This window comes from Diprion similis, chromosome 6 (assembly GCF_021155765.1).
Source record: "Diprion similis isolate iyDipSimi1 chromosome 6, iyDipSimi1.1, whole genome shotgun sequence".
NCBI classification, from domain to species: domain Eukaryota; kingdom Metazoa; phylum Arthropoda; class Insecta; order Hymenoptera; family Diprionidae; genus Diprion; species Diprion similis.
Genome location: NC_060110.1, coordinates 11567035 through 11583536, shown reverse-complemented (window position 1 = coordinate 11583536; position 16502 = coordinate 11567035). Strand labels below are relative to the sequence as shown.

Genomic DNA, 16502 nt, shown 5'->3' with positions numbered 1-16502 from the left:
GGAGATCATAGGTCAGACGTAAATTCGCCGTTCGCTGTGCGCGCCAGGTGCCATGGCGCGTTCGTCGATAGTGATAAATCGTAACAATAGAGAAAGTAAGGTTAAAAAAAAAATGAAAAGATAAAAAAAAAAATACTCGCCAGCCACGATGTTCGCGCTTCAACATATCCATACGCAGGTAAATCCGTACACTATACTGTCAAACGGTCGTCGCCGGCATGCGTGATAATGCATAAGCACATTCAAATATACATATTTTATACTTTTGCATACATATATATGTATATATGTGTGTTTTGTACAAACAATATGCCCACTACGGTCGCGCACTCCTCTCAATATACACACACACACGTGCACTATTATTATTATTACTATTATTACTATCATTATCATTATACATATACATATATATATATATATATATATATATATATATATATACATATACATATATATATATATATATATATATATATATATGTTATAAGAAAAGACCCGCGGGCACGACAAAATATCGTTTGAAACAATATCTCCCCGGCCTTTCCTCGCCGTATATCTCCGTTGTGCCGCTGCGTTCTCTCGGACAAATAGCACCTGCGGTCGCTTATATATTTATAAATCTATACCGGTTTCTCTACAGCCTTATTAATAAATGACACGTTGCTTATATCCAAGGAGGTTCGGCTTTGCCTATCACGCACGCAGCTTAAGGCTCCCGCAGTTGGATAGGCCGCCAGGTTTGTTGATTACTGAAACTGTAGAGAATGCGGCAGCGTCACACGCGCGCTATCTCACTCTGGGTAGAAGTCTCGAGAATGGAGCGATCTCGCTGGATATGCTGTATCCTTCCTTATTCTTCTTCGTTGCGATTCCACATTTTCGACGGGGGTCCATGCCCCCAGGGGTAGTCAAGAGATGGGTAGAGGGAGGGAGGGAGAGAGACATGGAGAGACTGTGGCGGTGAGGAGAAAAAGGTTTAAGGGAATGGCGAAGACCAGGGCAATAATTGACATGCCCAGTCCTCTATTACACCAATCGATTGACAGCAGGTCGTCACTACACAACTTGCGAATCCTCACACTTTTTCTATTCCGGCAGCATTTGCTGATCCGTAAATTTCCATCCGAACCGATTTAAGTCCTACGGAATCGCTAAATTTCCAAATGGTAATAAAATTAACTGATATGTACAGAAGTACACACACATACCTATATATATATATATATATATATATATATATATAAATTATACGTTCGAACTCTGTATATTCGTTGATATAGTCTGTCATCACGCGCTTTACAAATCATCTTGTCGAGAGATTTGATTATGTCGAGATGAAATCCCCGTTCGTATCGGCACATGTTCTCCAGAACGGAATACATTGTCCCGTAGATTATGAATGCCTTTTCTCGGAAACAGGACCGGGTACACAGCGTAATGGCGTTGACGGTGAGGGAGGAAAAACTTATAACGCTGCAGCAGCGTGTTCGTCCATCGTCGACTCTAGCGGATCGAGAACTGCAGAATTTAATGGGAATCAATGCCCTTTCAGCGGCACCCGCACCCAAGGACAGCCATGTCCTGATAATTTTTGAGCACCACCTTGTTCTCCTCGTCGAGATAGAGCATGGATATGGAGCTGAGGGCTGTGGGCACGCAGCAGGCCTTGGGCACCATGTTTGGGTTCGTCGAGTAGACGAGGGTTTGCACGATCGCGTGATTCGTCGAATTGAGATGATCGGCAAGGGGGAACGGACAATCGCCGTGGCAGTAGAAGGCGTCGTAGCCGGGCGGTGCGACTATCCAATCGTTCCATCCGACGTCCGCAAAGTCGACGTAAAGCGGGTGTCGCCGGCAATTTTCCCGCCCGTCTTTCCTCCGGTTTTTCCTAACAGCCGCCCGCCTCGCGCGCCTCTCCATTATCCGATTAGCCGATGCGGCCTGGTTCTTACCGTCGTCGGTATAGGTGAAGAGGAACGGCCTGTTGGCCGTCCAGGACTCTGCGTCTTCGCCGACGCTTCGCCTGAGCCTCACGTGCTCCTCCTTCCGCCGTTTCGCTCCGAGGACCTCGACCAGGAGGCCGTGGTTGTGGGCCGGATTCTGTATCCACCTTTCCACCGCCGGATGCACGTCCAAAGGTACCGATGAATTCTCCCTCGTGTCGACCAGCTTGCTGTCCACTAATCGGAGGATCGGTTTACTCCGTCCCCGGACGCCAGGTAGGACGATGTCGTGGACGAGGATCCGCTGGTATCTCGAGCCTTCCGCGTCTTCGTCGGATGCCGCCAGGGCGACCCGCGACAAGCTCAGCTCCGCAGCGTGCAGCGTCTCTTGTAACGGTACGCTGCTCAGGTCAAACGACAGTCGAAATCTGTGCGGACTTTGGAATTTCTCGTCGACCTTGCTCTCTGGAAAATAAAAGAGAAAAACGCAACGCGTCGGTTAGGGTTGGGCACATACACAGTTCTGCTTTATGCTACAGTGTGCCGTCTGTTCATGCGAGCGAACCTCGCATCACCATGCACGGCCAGATAGTATCACGCGCTTTTTTTTTTACATCGCCTTTTATTTTCTTTGTTTTTTCCATTTTATTTCCTTATCAATTATTTATCATGTACAGTGACTACCACTGTTGATAAAATTTATCAACAACTCTGACGCAGGTCTGCCGACGTATGGTATGGCATCGCATTGTTTGGATATGGAATTCGGATGTTATAATAAGCCAGTTCGTGTGATAAGTTGGTTGAAAATGACCTACGAAGTGAGACGTATAATATGTATGTACATACAACGTATACGTGGATCGGTATAGCTGCAATAATAGGCCTGTAATAGACGAGACCGTGGTAGAAAAAACAAGGATTCCAAACCGCAAGACGTTTTATCAGTTCTTTTAGATTAAACACTTCCGTTCGCCATCACTAAAAATGTACTAAAAGCTGAAAAGGGAGTGAGTCATCGTGCAGAACGCCGACTGTCCTCTCTGACGCGGTAACTAGCGCATCGTGACATCGTCGAATCATCGTTCCGAGGTGACGAAAAAAATAAAAACGAATAATTGAACGATCGATAATATATTGAATGGAAAATTTTATAGTATTCAGGTGCACGAAATAGGTGGCTATTCGGCTATAATATAGCAGGTATTCAGGAATGCAGGTGCAGCGGGACGTGATTAATTTTTAAAAATTCGCGGCTTTCTCGCCAAGTGTGTGTTATACATATACACTAAACTATGTACGCGGCGAGGCTGTAGGTTGTGTTAAATTTTAAAAACGGCATCACGGCACGCCTCGAAATATCGCCAATCAACGTCTTATCGCGAAATCACCTACGTTTGTTTTTCTTACAATCGTTTCCTTCCTTCTTCCCGCGATCTTATCGTTAAACTGTACGATAATTATCTGTTTGAATTTTCCTGCGAAGTAGATATACCGATACGGTATCTCAGACGGTCGTTTCCCCTTGCCGCTTTTTCCAGGACCTTATATGCATAGCGGTTTGATATCCACCCGAAGATTAAGGGTCGTCAAATTTAGAACATAAATTTTTTTTTAATGACTATTACTATGCTTAGGGACGAGTCCCATTCGTCCCCAAGAGTGCATCGAGGCAAAAAATCAAGCTTCAGAAATTGGTGCATATAAGGTAATCAGTGCCGTAATTTCAGTGGAGAAAAGCAGCAAAAAAAGGAAAGTGAAAAATGGGATAATAAATACGCTGAACGGAACCCGAGAATTTCTTTCAACCGACTATTGTACTACATAGGTATAGGTATAGGTATAGGTGTGTATACATATACGTTGCCAAGGAATGAAGCCTAATTTCTGACGAAGACGCATAAAATGATACAACACTCTATCAATTAAGAGTAATTGGGCACATAATGAATTCGTAGAAGGCACACGTGCAGGAGGTGATGCCGAGTGACACGTGTCTCGGAAAGAGATTCTTTCCCACGGGCCCTGATTGTAATCAGGAAACTTTCGGTAGTCCCAGTCGAGTAGAGCTACGCTTGTTTTCGATCTCCGATAAAGGGTGAGGTTTTGAAACGCTAAACATATCGATCGATATGCATGCTACCTAGATAATGTATTGTGTAAATAATCCTTTCAAATATTTACAAATACGAGTTATTAATATTTTACAAGATTGATCAAAGAATTTCAAAAGCATATAAAATCACGTACTACATACAATAATATATAGTTTAGCAGTAGCGTGTTGCGCAGTCTAGAAAGTGCAAGTTGTTGAAATGTTGGAGAGAAAAGAGACGAAAAAATCAGCCAAGGTTCTTTACTACTTACAAACGATCTCCAGAGCGTATATTTTAAAAAAGTATAAAGAGTAACCTTGCGTTATAATACTTTGCGGAGAAAAAATAAAACTCTCGTATATCGTACCGGGTTGTGCATAAGAACGAGGAATTTTTGTAGGAAACAAATAATTTCTTCGTGCCAGACTGCGGCATGAATGAAATTTTCAAATTCCAGGAAAAGGTGGTTTTTGGGTTGTAAACCGCGATTATTATCATCATTTGGACGATAGGGATGCGCGGAGGGAACGGGCTCAAAAGAAGGCACTAAAACTTGGTAAATCGACACGGAAATATTAGGGGAACCTAGCCCAAATGCCTAATGAGCCCTAACAATAGGTATATATCGCTCGTCCTTCCCTCGGCTCCAATGCTAGGATCAGACAATGAATTAAAATTGCTACAAAATTAGTGGTACCTAATTGCGAGTCACCAACACCTGGACTAGTTCTCGTCTTAACGAATAAGCGCGCCGTCTTCTTACCGTTGGATAAATAATTTTTAACAAATCCTTTTTCCAACAAATATCGAAATTTCAAACATGCGAAGATAAAATATCGAAAGATGAATTGTTGGAAAATAAAGATTTTGCATGTTTGAAATTTCGATATATCCGCCATTTGAAATGTTGACCCCCACCCTGCATATTTTCGACACTGATCGGCCCCGCAATATCGGTAATTACGCACATATATTACATCGCACGTAGCCCACCAGCATTGCCTAAAATTTCGTCAAAATCATAACGAAAATTATTTCGGTAACAAAATCTCACAAGTATTGAAGTATATTACAGCGAGCCTTGGGCACAGTAGGGTAGAAGAACGGAAACACGTTTGCCTCACGACTGCAGCCGTATTTTGTATTTTTCTTCTTGTTTCCATGCGTAGAAAGATCTACAGCGTGAAATCTCGGAGCTCACAATGGGAAGATTCGAGGCTCCGATAACTTGGAATCCATTAATTCACGACGACTCAATTTTCTGAACGAGAATAACTTATGGTTACGAGTGTCCGGCGATTTCATATATGTATATACACATGTGCACACACCTATATAGTATATATACCTCATCACGTTTTATGATATGAAAAAGTGTACAAATTATCAGAATTACTTCTGATTTTTGAATTTCTGTTCTGATAATTTGTACACTTTTTCATATCATAGAAAATGATGATATATATGTACATAAGTGATTAATATGGTAGTGAAATACGAGGAAATTAATGAAGCAGCGAGCATAAGAGAAGCAAACAGCTTTCTATCGTGTTCAAAACACATGCAGCAGCACATTGTCACAGGAATGAAGCGGTAGCGTATATACGTTTCGCGCCGATGCACATCGCATACCCATTTATCAATTGGCTGTCACCTTGAGGTCCGACTTACGACTATCGGTAAATTGCAGTCTCTGCCTGCAACCTAGCAGCCAAGAAGTCTTTAATGCGTATGCAATACGCATTACGATAAGACGTATTTGTGCCTTGCCATGGTTGAGAGTTAGGTGGACATAGTGGATACCCTTCTGCCCCGATAGTGCAGGTCTTACACTAATTGCCCTCGTATAACGACTAATTAAACGTAAAATAAATGTGGGAGGCGATATATAATTAGGCACGAGTTCTGGTAGCTTAGCTTCAGATGTAAAGATAAGATTTTCGCTAGGATCATGTCGGTTGTTATGTTTATACCTGTATGATACAAGTGAAAATGTAATTAACATTAGCCAGACGATATGTGTACGCAAATGTGTATACCCGTAAGAATAATTGAGATGTTCACTATTACGTATAGTTACACACGCCCGTTTCCGATTTAAATTTCCAGTCGTAACATGCGGTTCCATGCACACGCCGTGAAAATGGTGCTGAATGGCGATAAAAAGCGACACGGTTTACCAAGAATCTCTTTCGAATCAAACGCGACAATTAAAATTCCTCGAGTCTAGAAGAAGACGGAGAAGAAGAAGAAGGAGAAGAAGAAGAGGAGGAAGAAGAAGAAGAAGAAGAAGAAGAAGAAGAAGAAGTCGACGATGACGGTATAACTCGCAGGCAACCGTCCGTCCGTGAACCCAGCCTTAAGAACTAAGAGACCGGAATATATTCAAGAAGTCCGCGGCCTGTTGCTGCTCACTTCTTCGCGATGTGTAAAACACTGCAGAACGCTCCAAGTGTGTGCCGGCGCTACCAGCCAGTCAGCCATCCAGTCAGCCAGCCAGCCAGCCAGCGAGCCAGCCAGCCAGCCAGGCAGCCAGTCCGCCAGCCAGCCAGCAGCTGAGCAATATAGGAATACTCTCGGCAGAGTGAGCATGTATCTGTATGTGTATGTATTCTAGGCGAGGAGTTCCGCGAGACTATACGGCGACGGGCGAGCCCCGGTAAACATGTTTACCCACGGATTCCACCCAGTTGCGATGCGTGTCCAATCGAGCGTGATCTACCGCCCGGTATCCTCCGTACGTAATCTTTCTCTTCGATCTTTCGGTCAGCCAGAGCTATAGGGGGGCCCTCTCTCGTGCAGCCTGCACCACCACCACCACCACCACCACCACCACCACCACCACCACGTTATATACTCACTCACTCACTCACTCCCTCTCTCTCTCTCTCTCTTTCTCTATCGCTTACGGCACGTGAGCCCCAAGTGTTCAATCTTACGTGTGTAATCGCATAGGTAGTGCATACAAGGCCTGTAAGGTGTGAGAGGTGACTTTTGAGGTAAAGAATGGTACTACGTACCTATACCTGTACGATACATAAGTTTGAGCTGGATGGAGGGCGACGCCAATGGACTCACTATACTATACTAATCGTCCTGCAACGCTGAACGGACGAAGGACCAGAAGAGGAGGCTTTGTAACTGATACCCTCAGCACTCCGCCCTCGTCTTCACCACGGTTTTATTGTTCCTGAATCCTAACAGTGCGCATCATGCTATGTCAATGTCACGGATACGCCCATATTTCACCCGAAAGGCAAGGTGCTCTTTGAATGCATCTTAAGCGGTGACAACCGCGCCCGAGGGGCTCGTCCAGCACCCGGGGATCAACCAGTGCAAATGGCGTGACGAATTCGCCGTTTCCTACACAATGCCCACGGTTCAACGGTCTCATTGTTCGCTCGGTTATAGTGCCCCCTGGTATAGGTATAGTCGTAGTAGTAGTTTCTATAATATGCGTGGAAAAGCGCTGTGTAAATATTTGTTGTAAATCATTATTATAGTACACGGGATATTATACCCAGGGTGTAGCACGCCCACGCCTTTATACAGGGAATATGACGTGCATTTGAATTTTCATTTTATGCCTTTACTGCTGCCGTGCAGCACGCATGGCGTCAACTGATTATAAGGATGTATGCGAGATTCTTAAAGAGATGCTTGCAATTTGTTAGATCTAAACTAAGCAGATTAATCCTGGGCTAACCTGATTCTTTTACGTTTTTACACCCTGCATATGAGGTGTGATTAACCCGTCGTGTGAACACTGGGCCGTCGAGGGAACGGTCGGTTTCTGATTATGATTTTTTTTACGAACAATACTGTCAAACTTTTGAGTCTGCCAACTTTTGTATAATTTAGTCAACACTTTGAGCAAAAATCCTGAATATTTTTGGTTTCTTGAAAGATTAGAACACTTTGAAAAAATGTACAGACAAAAAATGTAAAAAACATGCCTTCACACGAAGGATTAAAAAGATGACGTGTGTACGAGTTTACTATACGTCGACAAGTTAGAACAGCATTTTGCTTTTTGCTTACATCCGAATTGTCACTGGGTACACACACAGGCTTCGTTCAAAATCAAAAGGCAAACAACAAATTGCAAATATGATAATTTTGTCATTATCGCAAGGGAAATCATTTCAGAATAGTGTATATACATTACATATAATTGAAATCCTTTTACCCTGATTGCCTTGAAAGGATACCTGAGTACCCATCTATCTGCCACCACGGTTGTTATCAATAATCTTCCATCCGCTTAACGGTACTCGATCCATAAAATGGCAACCGTGTGATTTTCCATCGGTAACTCCATCAAATTATTCAATACCTGAGACCCGGAAATCCTCGGCACAGTTACAACAGCTTAGGGTTTAAGAACCACAAGACTAAAACCGTCAGAGATAACAGGTCTAATGCGCATAAGTGGGTATAGGTATACATATTCTACATGAACGACCAACGGTCAAGCTTTTACGCAAGTCCGAAGAAAATCCCAAAATGTCTCCAAGCCTTAACGACCGCCCGTCGAGAGGTATTCAAGCCGTGACGACAATTCCCAATGAATCTTACTCTACAGAGCTTGGTCGATGGGGGGGAAGCTGAGTGAAGCACAGGGTACTCGGCAGTAAGTCGTGACAACGATCGCGCGGGGGTTGGAAACGACCCTAAATGCACTACCTAATTGTTACGTGGGATACAAAACCCTGACCTCGGCTTTTCCTACGAATTCTTGTCCGCGATATAGTAAGTTTCTGTACAACCGCGCACGACGTCAAATATAGGAGACAAGGGACGTTCTTTAATTACCGTTCCTCATTAATGGGGTAAATCCATAAGGGTATGTATTATAATACACTATCAGGATTTTCGATGGGGCTCGAAAAGAATACATTTGGTAAATTTTTAATATGAATTACAAACTTTTGTACAGTTTTCATTAGAGTTGTGAATTATTCGTGAGAAGGGAAATTAAGTGTCGTTATTTACTCTCTTTGGTCTACGAAAATTAAACTTAACATTGTGATCATATTTTATTACGAGGCAACTACACAACCATCGTAAATCCTTATACATTCAACAAATGCGGAATAATATTTAACGAGAATACACACAAGATTACATTTTATAAACTTTCACCGATACTTTCCCGAGTTTCCGTAATTTTTGCACATTATACCTACGTGCAAAAAGAATATAAATCTGAATCGAATTGTGTACATGCTGATTGACGAATGAAACGAAAATTAATTTTTTCAAGGAAAACCGGTGATACGTAATAACGTGAAGTTGACTCATTTATGCATAAAAATATTTTAATTAACTCCCAGAAATTATTCTTTAATATAACATTAAACGGAAATTTTTCGAATTAAAATAAGAGAATTCTGATCCCTCGAAGAATCTTTCAATCAACACTTAATCCTGTTTGTGCGCAGTAATAACAAAATACTACATTCCCAAGATATTACGACGTTTCAAAACCTCGCTAACGAAGAACTCTCCTCCTCTATAATAAGAAATACACACGTCAGCATCAGTGATCGTGGAATAACCATTGCACATCAGATCGAGTATACCTATACTTGAGATGCTGTAATTTTTACGGGAATACATAAAATACGTCGCGTGCATTATACCTGAGCAAGCGCTGCTGCGAAGCAACTAGATAACACGTATAATATACGTAGATATCGTAGGAGGCTAATTCACTCGGTGATCGCGGAAAGTCGTGATGCACATATAACAGAGGATCTGAGCTGCATATCGAGGCGGCAGTATCGGTGCCCTGCTCCCCTGCATCGGCTCTCTGCAGCAGGCATCTTTACAGTTAGGCGAACGCGACCGCGGAGGATGTTAGATATCAACAAGCTCAAGAAGGAACATGACTGCAATTTTGCTGCAAGGCACCATTGCAGAGGGCAAAATCGTAAATCGCTAGAAGTCATTATGAAATAACGTATCTATACACGACAGACGGGGGTTAATAATTAACCTCATAGTTTTTAGGAGTAAGAAGGGCGAGTGTCGTTAAAATGTAAGTAGAATAGCATAAGCATATCATGAGGTTGATATCCGTGACGTTACAATACGTTTTAACTAAAACTTCTACCTTGTTACATAATGTCAATAACGCGAGTGCGTATTTGTATGTATATTAGGGTGGTCCTTATTTGGGGGTCGTAAAACTTTTCATTGGGACGCCTCTCCGATCTGTCCCAAAGCAATCTAAGAAAAAGAAAAGAGAAAAAAAAAACTGTATAAAGTTTCAAGCCGCTTCGTCAACTGGAACACGTGCCTCAGAGCTCCGAAAGTTTGAAATGGGAAACATACGTAGCTTTTATAACTAGTTACTTCGTTTCTTTACGACTTTGGTATAAATTAAAGTAACGATTTGAAACTTGACAGAGTTGTTTCTTATAATGAGAGAAAGAAGCCCATGAAAATTTCAAATTTTTACAATTATTGTTACCTTGCATAATATAATCTCAATAAAAATAACGCTACTGAGATCTCGAAGGTTTGTTCCTACAATTATAATCAAAATGCAACAGTGAAAAAAAAAATTTCAAATCGTTCCTTCAATTTATACCTCAGTCATAAAGAACTAAATAACTGTTTATAAAAACCACACATAATTTCCATCAAAAACTTCCTTCGTTTTGAGATACGTGTTCCAGTTTCCATAGCGGTTTGAAACTTTACCCACAGATTTTTGTCCAAAATTACACCGCCCCCGAACCACGACCCACCCTAATGTATATATGGATATGCATTATACGTAATGTACTGACCTACGTGAGCGAAGGAGCGAACTGTGTTGGAAGAGCGAGCGTGTATGCCGGGCCTCGCTATGTCCGCCATTCCAATGGCACTCTGGCGAATATACAATTTCTTAAGTGACTCCGGCACGTGAGCAGATCCCGTCGGCCTGGGTCTCTTCGCGAAGCCCAGAAGGGAAAGGAGGCTAGCCTCGACACCGGCGATGGCTCGGTCGCGCTCACCGGCTCCGACGACTTCCACCGTGTCCGCAAAGGCTGCACCCCCGCCCGCCAGCAGCACACCCACTGCCGCTAACACCAATCTCAGCAGCAGCGACATGTGCATCGTGACTTGAGTCACTGACACTGCCTCTCCTGGAACACAAAATATAAAACATTTCAATCCTGACCGTCAACCGTCAACCGTCAACCGTCAACCGGCACCCTTCAACTCGACTCGGTCGTTCCTCGGTGTAACCGAACCATTTCTCATCACATGGATGAAGTTAGTATCGTTGCATGTTTAGGAAAAATTGGTGATTCGCACGTTTAGGACTTTCCGAAACTCGGTAAACCGTTGTAAGCAGAATATAGTCTTGTTCTGAAAAGTCAACTCCTTGAAAGTCATTCTCAAATTGCTTGATAATATTTTTTCACAATTGTGTATGGTTACGTTAACGTCACTATCATCTTTATCGAGTAATTACGGTTGTAACATATTTAACCAGTTCGCCATTTTACTCATTGAGAATTATTATCGTGTTTTTCTTCATGCTAACGTTGCTTTAGATGCATTTTCATTACCGATATTGCACGGCGCAGGATAATGTTTATACTGGCAACTTCAACCCTTACTTTCATGCTAGCCGGACTGACGGTGTGGTTCGTTTATTATTTTTTTGTTCTCTTTCGTTTTTACTCCGTTGAATTTTCAACCGCGATGGAATGCCCCACATTTCAGAGGGTTAACGTTTTACATATATATATTACCCTGACAAACAAGGTATATACATATATGCATACGTCTTCCTTCGGTATATCGACTGTTTTGGCTGTTCACAATACTTATCATTTCCTACGAGTACTGAACCGCGCTCCAACAAATCCGTAATACGCTTTTGCATATTTTCCAGCATTCGTCGATTAACGAAAAGTACAACTGTATCAAAATTTTTAGATTTCGTAAGGAAAGTGTACGGTAAATTAACGTAATTAGTTACCTACAACCGAGATTTTTCATCCAAAACTGGTCTATAAAGTGGAGAAAAACTTTTGCGGAATTCACAAAATAAACATTCAGATGAAGGATAAATTTAATTTCCAAATAACGACTGATCTGATTATTTACAAACAATCATTGGTAGTCGTGTTTTTCAATTCCCAAATATAAATGCTTATACAAGTTATGATAGGTGTTCTATATGTATCGAGGCACATAGGCAGTGTATAGAATTACTCTTCAGCCAGTTTCGGAGGTACGAAGACCCCTCCTGAAGTATGTTCAGGTGATAATTTTCTGTTCTATGTGCTACAAGGTGATTGAGTGTAAGACAAACGATGAACATTAGGGAACATGATATATAGTGAAAGACCCGTGCAGCAGCAGTAGCAACCTTTATAAAGGGGCGTCAAGGAAAGCAAGAGTAAAGTTTATCTCTTTAAAAAGCTGTACCTGTTACAATGCGAGTACCTACGTGCAGCACAATACGCACAACTTGATACGAAGACTGCCGAGTGTGTGTGCGTATATATATATATACATATATATAAACAAGAAGTAAAAGAAGTTAAGAAGAGATAACTTTGTTGTTGGCATGGAATAGTAATGTAATGTTTTTATGCCTGCAGCCCCGCGACCGTACACGTCTCAGTATTATTATATACACTATACGTCATACACGCGCATATACCTGCAGATGGCGTACCTGCGCGTTGCGTGCATACACAGTTGTATCGAATACACCATGTTACACATCTGCATATCGTGTGGAATAATTAACGGCATAAGTCCGGTAGTTACGTTAGACCCTGGACATTTAATTGCGTTTTCGCGAAACGACAATTATTCTCATCAGCTGAACCAGATCAAGTTCGAATAAAAAAATTGATCAACTGTATCGTATATATACACCGATATATGCTGCGGTGAGAAATTAACGTTTCACATGCAGAGGCGCTCGCATATTTTCGTCAGAGTCGTTCATGCGCATCTGAATTAGTCGCTCGTACACACACGACAGGCATTAATTTGGACTCTCGTGTTATTTCCCCACATGATGATGTGCCCCGACGAATAACCCGGTGTACATATTCATAGCCCATGGCCAGCAGCTGGAAAACGAGCTTGAACAACCGCTTGACCAGAATCCCACCACGACACCTGCGTGTGTACGAGCAGCTTTCTCTCGCGCTCGATGATCCACGCTTTTCGATTTTTCATAAAAACATGAACCCGCACGCGGCAAGTGTGACCTCTCTGAACCACGATTATTCCCCAGGAGATTCGAGGATTGTAACCATAAAAGCTCGACGGTTTCGCACGCGTGTTAAATCCGAATGTATAAAGCCCAACTCGGCCCGTGTATCACAGATAGTTGGCGTTGGTCCATGCGACCGCCGACAGCGCGTGTTCCCCGTTGAGATAAAGTAAGTACGCGAGGATGAAGCGAAAGAAGAAGAAGAACAAGAAGAGGAAGATGAAGCGGGATGAGGAGCGCGGCAGCGATACACGAAGAGTCGAAGATGCGAAAGGGAGAAAAAGAATTCCTCGAGGACGGGCGAGGCGAGGAGGGAAGGAACGACGACGAGAGGCTGCAGAGGCAGAGTCGGAGACAGTGAGGCTGCCAGAGCTCTAGCCAAGCTGTCTGCTGCCGCTCTCATAGTCTTTATAATCTCGTGGGCCGGATCTCGAAGAGCGGCGAGCGTGCGGGGGCGCGCTGCGTGCAGTCTCTCCCGACGGAGAGTCCCGGTCCCCCTGTAACCCCGTTTCCCCCCTCCGCGGAAGAATATATTATGACTTTTTGTTAAACGTAGATTCATTAGGTTTACGCCCTAATGAATTTACGCCCAACCAACCGTCCATCCATCCCTCTTTACCGTTCGGAAACCCAACCCTACCCAGCGTGGCTGTTCAACAGAATTTTACGAAGCGAGGTACAAAGTATGCCGATCCAGTGTCGCTCCGCGGCTACATTTATTATATTACGGCTATAGGGAAAACGTAATAACCGTGGGAGGGGAAGTCTCGACGTTTAGTCGAGAAATTGGTGCACCTGACTCGCGACGACTCGGCGTCTATCCGACGGGCCGTCCACATCCGCGTTGGGATGGGAGCCAGGAGTCCTGCCGGCGCGGCTCGGACGTCGATCGCTTCCGGATTAAGATGTTGTACGATTCCGTGGCTACCCGATCCAGGACCAAGTCGGATATGTAGACGGGTTTAAATAGACGGCGATACCTGTTTATACGCGTTTACACGCATCTTCCGCAGGCACGCACGCGGTAGCTCGAACGTTGAAAGCGGCAGCAGCAACAGCGGCCGAAGGTACGTGTTCCCGGCGGGAACGCGGGAAGAAAACTTAGCCGAGAAACATGTATAAGGTAAAGCTTTGCGACGGACGGAGCAAACTCAAGATTTCGGTAAAGAGTTATAGGGTACAGGTGTGTATATAATCCGTATAGTAATACAAGTTGTGTGTTATTTGAGTGTAATACACATCGGCATGTGTACAGTGTACAGTGTATAGCGTATACCGGTCGGGTTTGCTGGGCATATATAAGAGGCGATATCCCGGGCGCATTATTTCTATTCGTTTCCCTCCCGGGTTGCGCTCTCGCGCGGTGTGTACACACGGTGTCGTACGTGGGAGCGTAAATTCTGTAGGAAAGCATCTCTCGCCTCGTCCTTATACAACCGCATACGAGAAAGATTAAAGGCGCAGAGGAGCCGGCCTCTCCGCACGCGCGCAAGCGGCTCAAGAACCCGAGAATCGAGAATCGAGCAGCTCGCGTTGCGCCTGTCGCTGCTGGCCCGCGGCCACACGGAGCATTGCGGAGAGACTGTCGAGAGGAGAAGAAGAAGAGGAGGAGGGCGGTCCGTCTCTCTCCCTCCTTATCTCTATCTCTATATCCGTATATATATATATATATATCTCTCTCTCCTTGGAATCGTCGCTGTAGGCGACATAGATACCCGTAATGCTGGATACGTAAGTAGGTGTATATTATTACAGAGCGAGAGAGGCCTGCATGGATGGACGCGTGCATGCATGTCGCGTACTTGGGAGCGTAAGATCAAAGGGGAAGGGAATACAGGCTGGAATAAGAATAAGAATAAGAATAAGAATAAGAATGAGAATGAGTGAACTCACCGAGCTACCCGTAAGTCCGTAGTTTCAACGACCACGGCATCGCAGCGAGTCCCATGCACCGTACGCAATCGCACTCTCTTTGCACTTGGCACCACCACTCACCAATAATAATGCTAGCCAGTAATAATAATAATACTAACAATAATATTAATAATGATAATAGTAATAAGCAGTAGCGATAATACGGACAATCGACAAAAGACACTCGTGTATAATGTATAATATGCTCGTACGGAAAGGATGCGTCCCGGAGCGACGGGCGTGTTATATCCCTGACTGTGCGTCGGGAATTTTGCAACGTATCCTGCCGGGAAAGGAGGCTCGCAGTCCTGGCTGGCTCGAATCGCAATCCGATCCGAAATATCCACTCGTCCGTCGGCACGATTTCCGATCCGTATTTTCGCCGTGTTTACGTCGACGAATCGTACGCGCTTAACGGTGCGCGCGAGGCGTTGCACACATTTCTGTACGTACTAGCTTATACCCATTTATTCGAAACAGAATCTGGCCAGGCAGGTTTTTCACACAAATACACGCGTACCGTACACACGTCGGGGATTGCACGAAGTGTTGCGTCCAACAGTTTGACCGTCACTGTGGCCGCGACCATACGGCGAACGACGGCGAACGGTGCGGCGGAGGGTGAGTGGCGAGTGCCAGCCAGCGGCACCGATCCCGATCCCAGCGAACAACCAGTGAGTTGAGTCGCCGAGGATTGGCCAGGGCCGAGGCGAGAAAGGGGGGGGCCCCCCGACCTCGCGCGGCCTTTTTTCACCGCCGCTCTTTCACCTGCGGCCCGTCTTTTCCCGTGCTCTTGCATCTTACATCTTACATCTTACATCTTACATCTCACATCTTACATCTTCCCGCGGTTACACACCCACGGGAGTGACTCGAATCCCCTCCCCCTCAAGTATCGCGAGATATTCGGGGGCTTACGAGAGCGAGAGAGAGCGAGAGAGAGAGAGAAATTTTTCCGCCGCATTTTGCAGATAGTTGCATGTCGCGAGGGGCCGTAAATTCGAAATTGAAGAAACGTTTGTCGTTATTGGCGTCAAGCTTGCGCCTCGCGGTGACGAAAGATCAGTCGGGAGATGAGAGAGCGGAGGCAGCGTAGCCTTCCGCATCGTCCGTCGGTTTGCTTTTTCCGGTGATTTCGCTCCGAAAGAGTGCCGCCTAGGCACCGAATATTTATGGGGTACCGAAGAGGACCACCCGGTAATTACGACGACCCTGAGGTCGGGGCGGGGCACAGCCGGCACGATAGCCTACCTTGCTTCTCAGCGCCATTCCCTGCCCCTCTCCGCCAATACACAATATGCA

The 16502-nt window shown here is 44.4% G+C and overlaps 1 protein-coding gene across 1 annotated transcript; it reads right to left on the bottom strand.

Moving 5' to 3' along the window:
• Positions 1–1238: 1238 nt before the first annotated feature.
• On the bottom strand, positions 1239–15286 carry LOC124407595 (protein decapentaplegic). Its single transcript, XM_046883887.1, has 4 exons — positions 15180–15286; positions 10843–11184; positions 1464–2411; positions 1239–1415 (listed from the first exon to the last, which is right to left on the bottom strand). The coding sequence occupies exons 2-3, from the start codon at positions 11153–11155 to the stop codon at positions 1552–1554; spliced, it is 1173 nt and encodes a 390-aa protein (XP_046739843.1). The 5' UTR covers positions 11156–11184; positions 15180–15286; the 3' UTR covers positions 1239–1415; positions 1464–1551.
• Positions 15287–16502: the final 1216 nt, after the last annotated feature.

Coding starts and splice junctions, on each gene's coding strand:
- LOC124407595 (XM_046883887.1), bottom strand. CDS start 11,155: ATGCACATGTCGCTGCTGCTGAGATTGGTGTTAGCGGCAGTGGGTGTG. Junction 2,412..10,842: donor TCGCTCCTTCGCTCACGTAG/GTCAGTACATTA, acceptor TTTATTTTCCAG/AGAGCAAGGTCGACGAGAAA.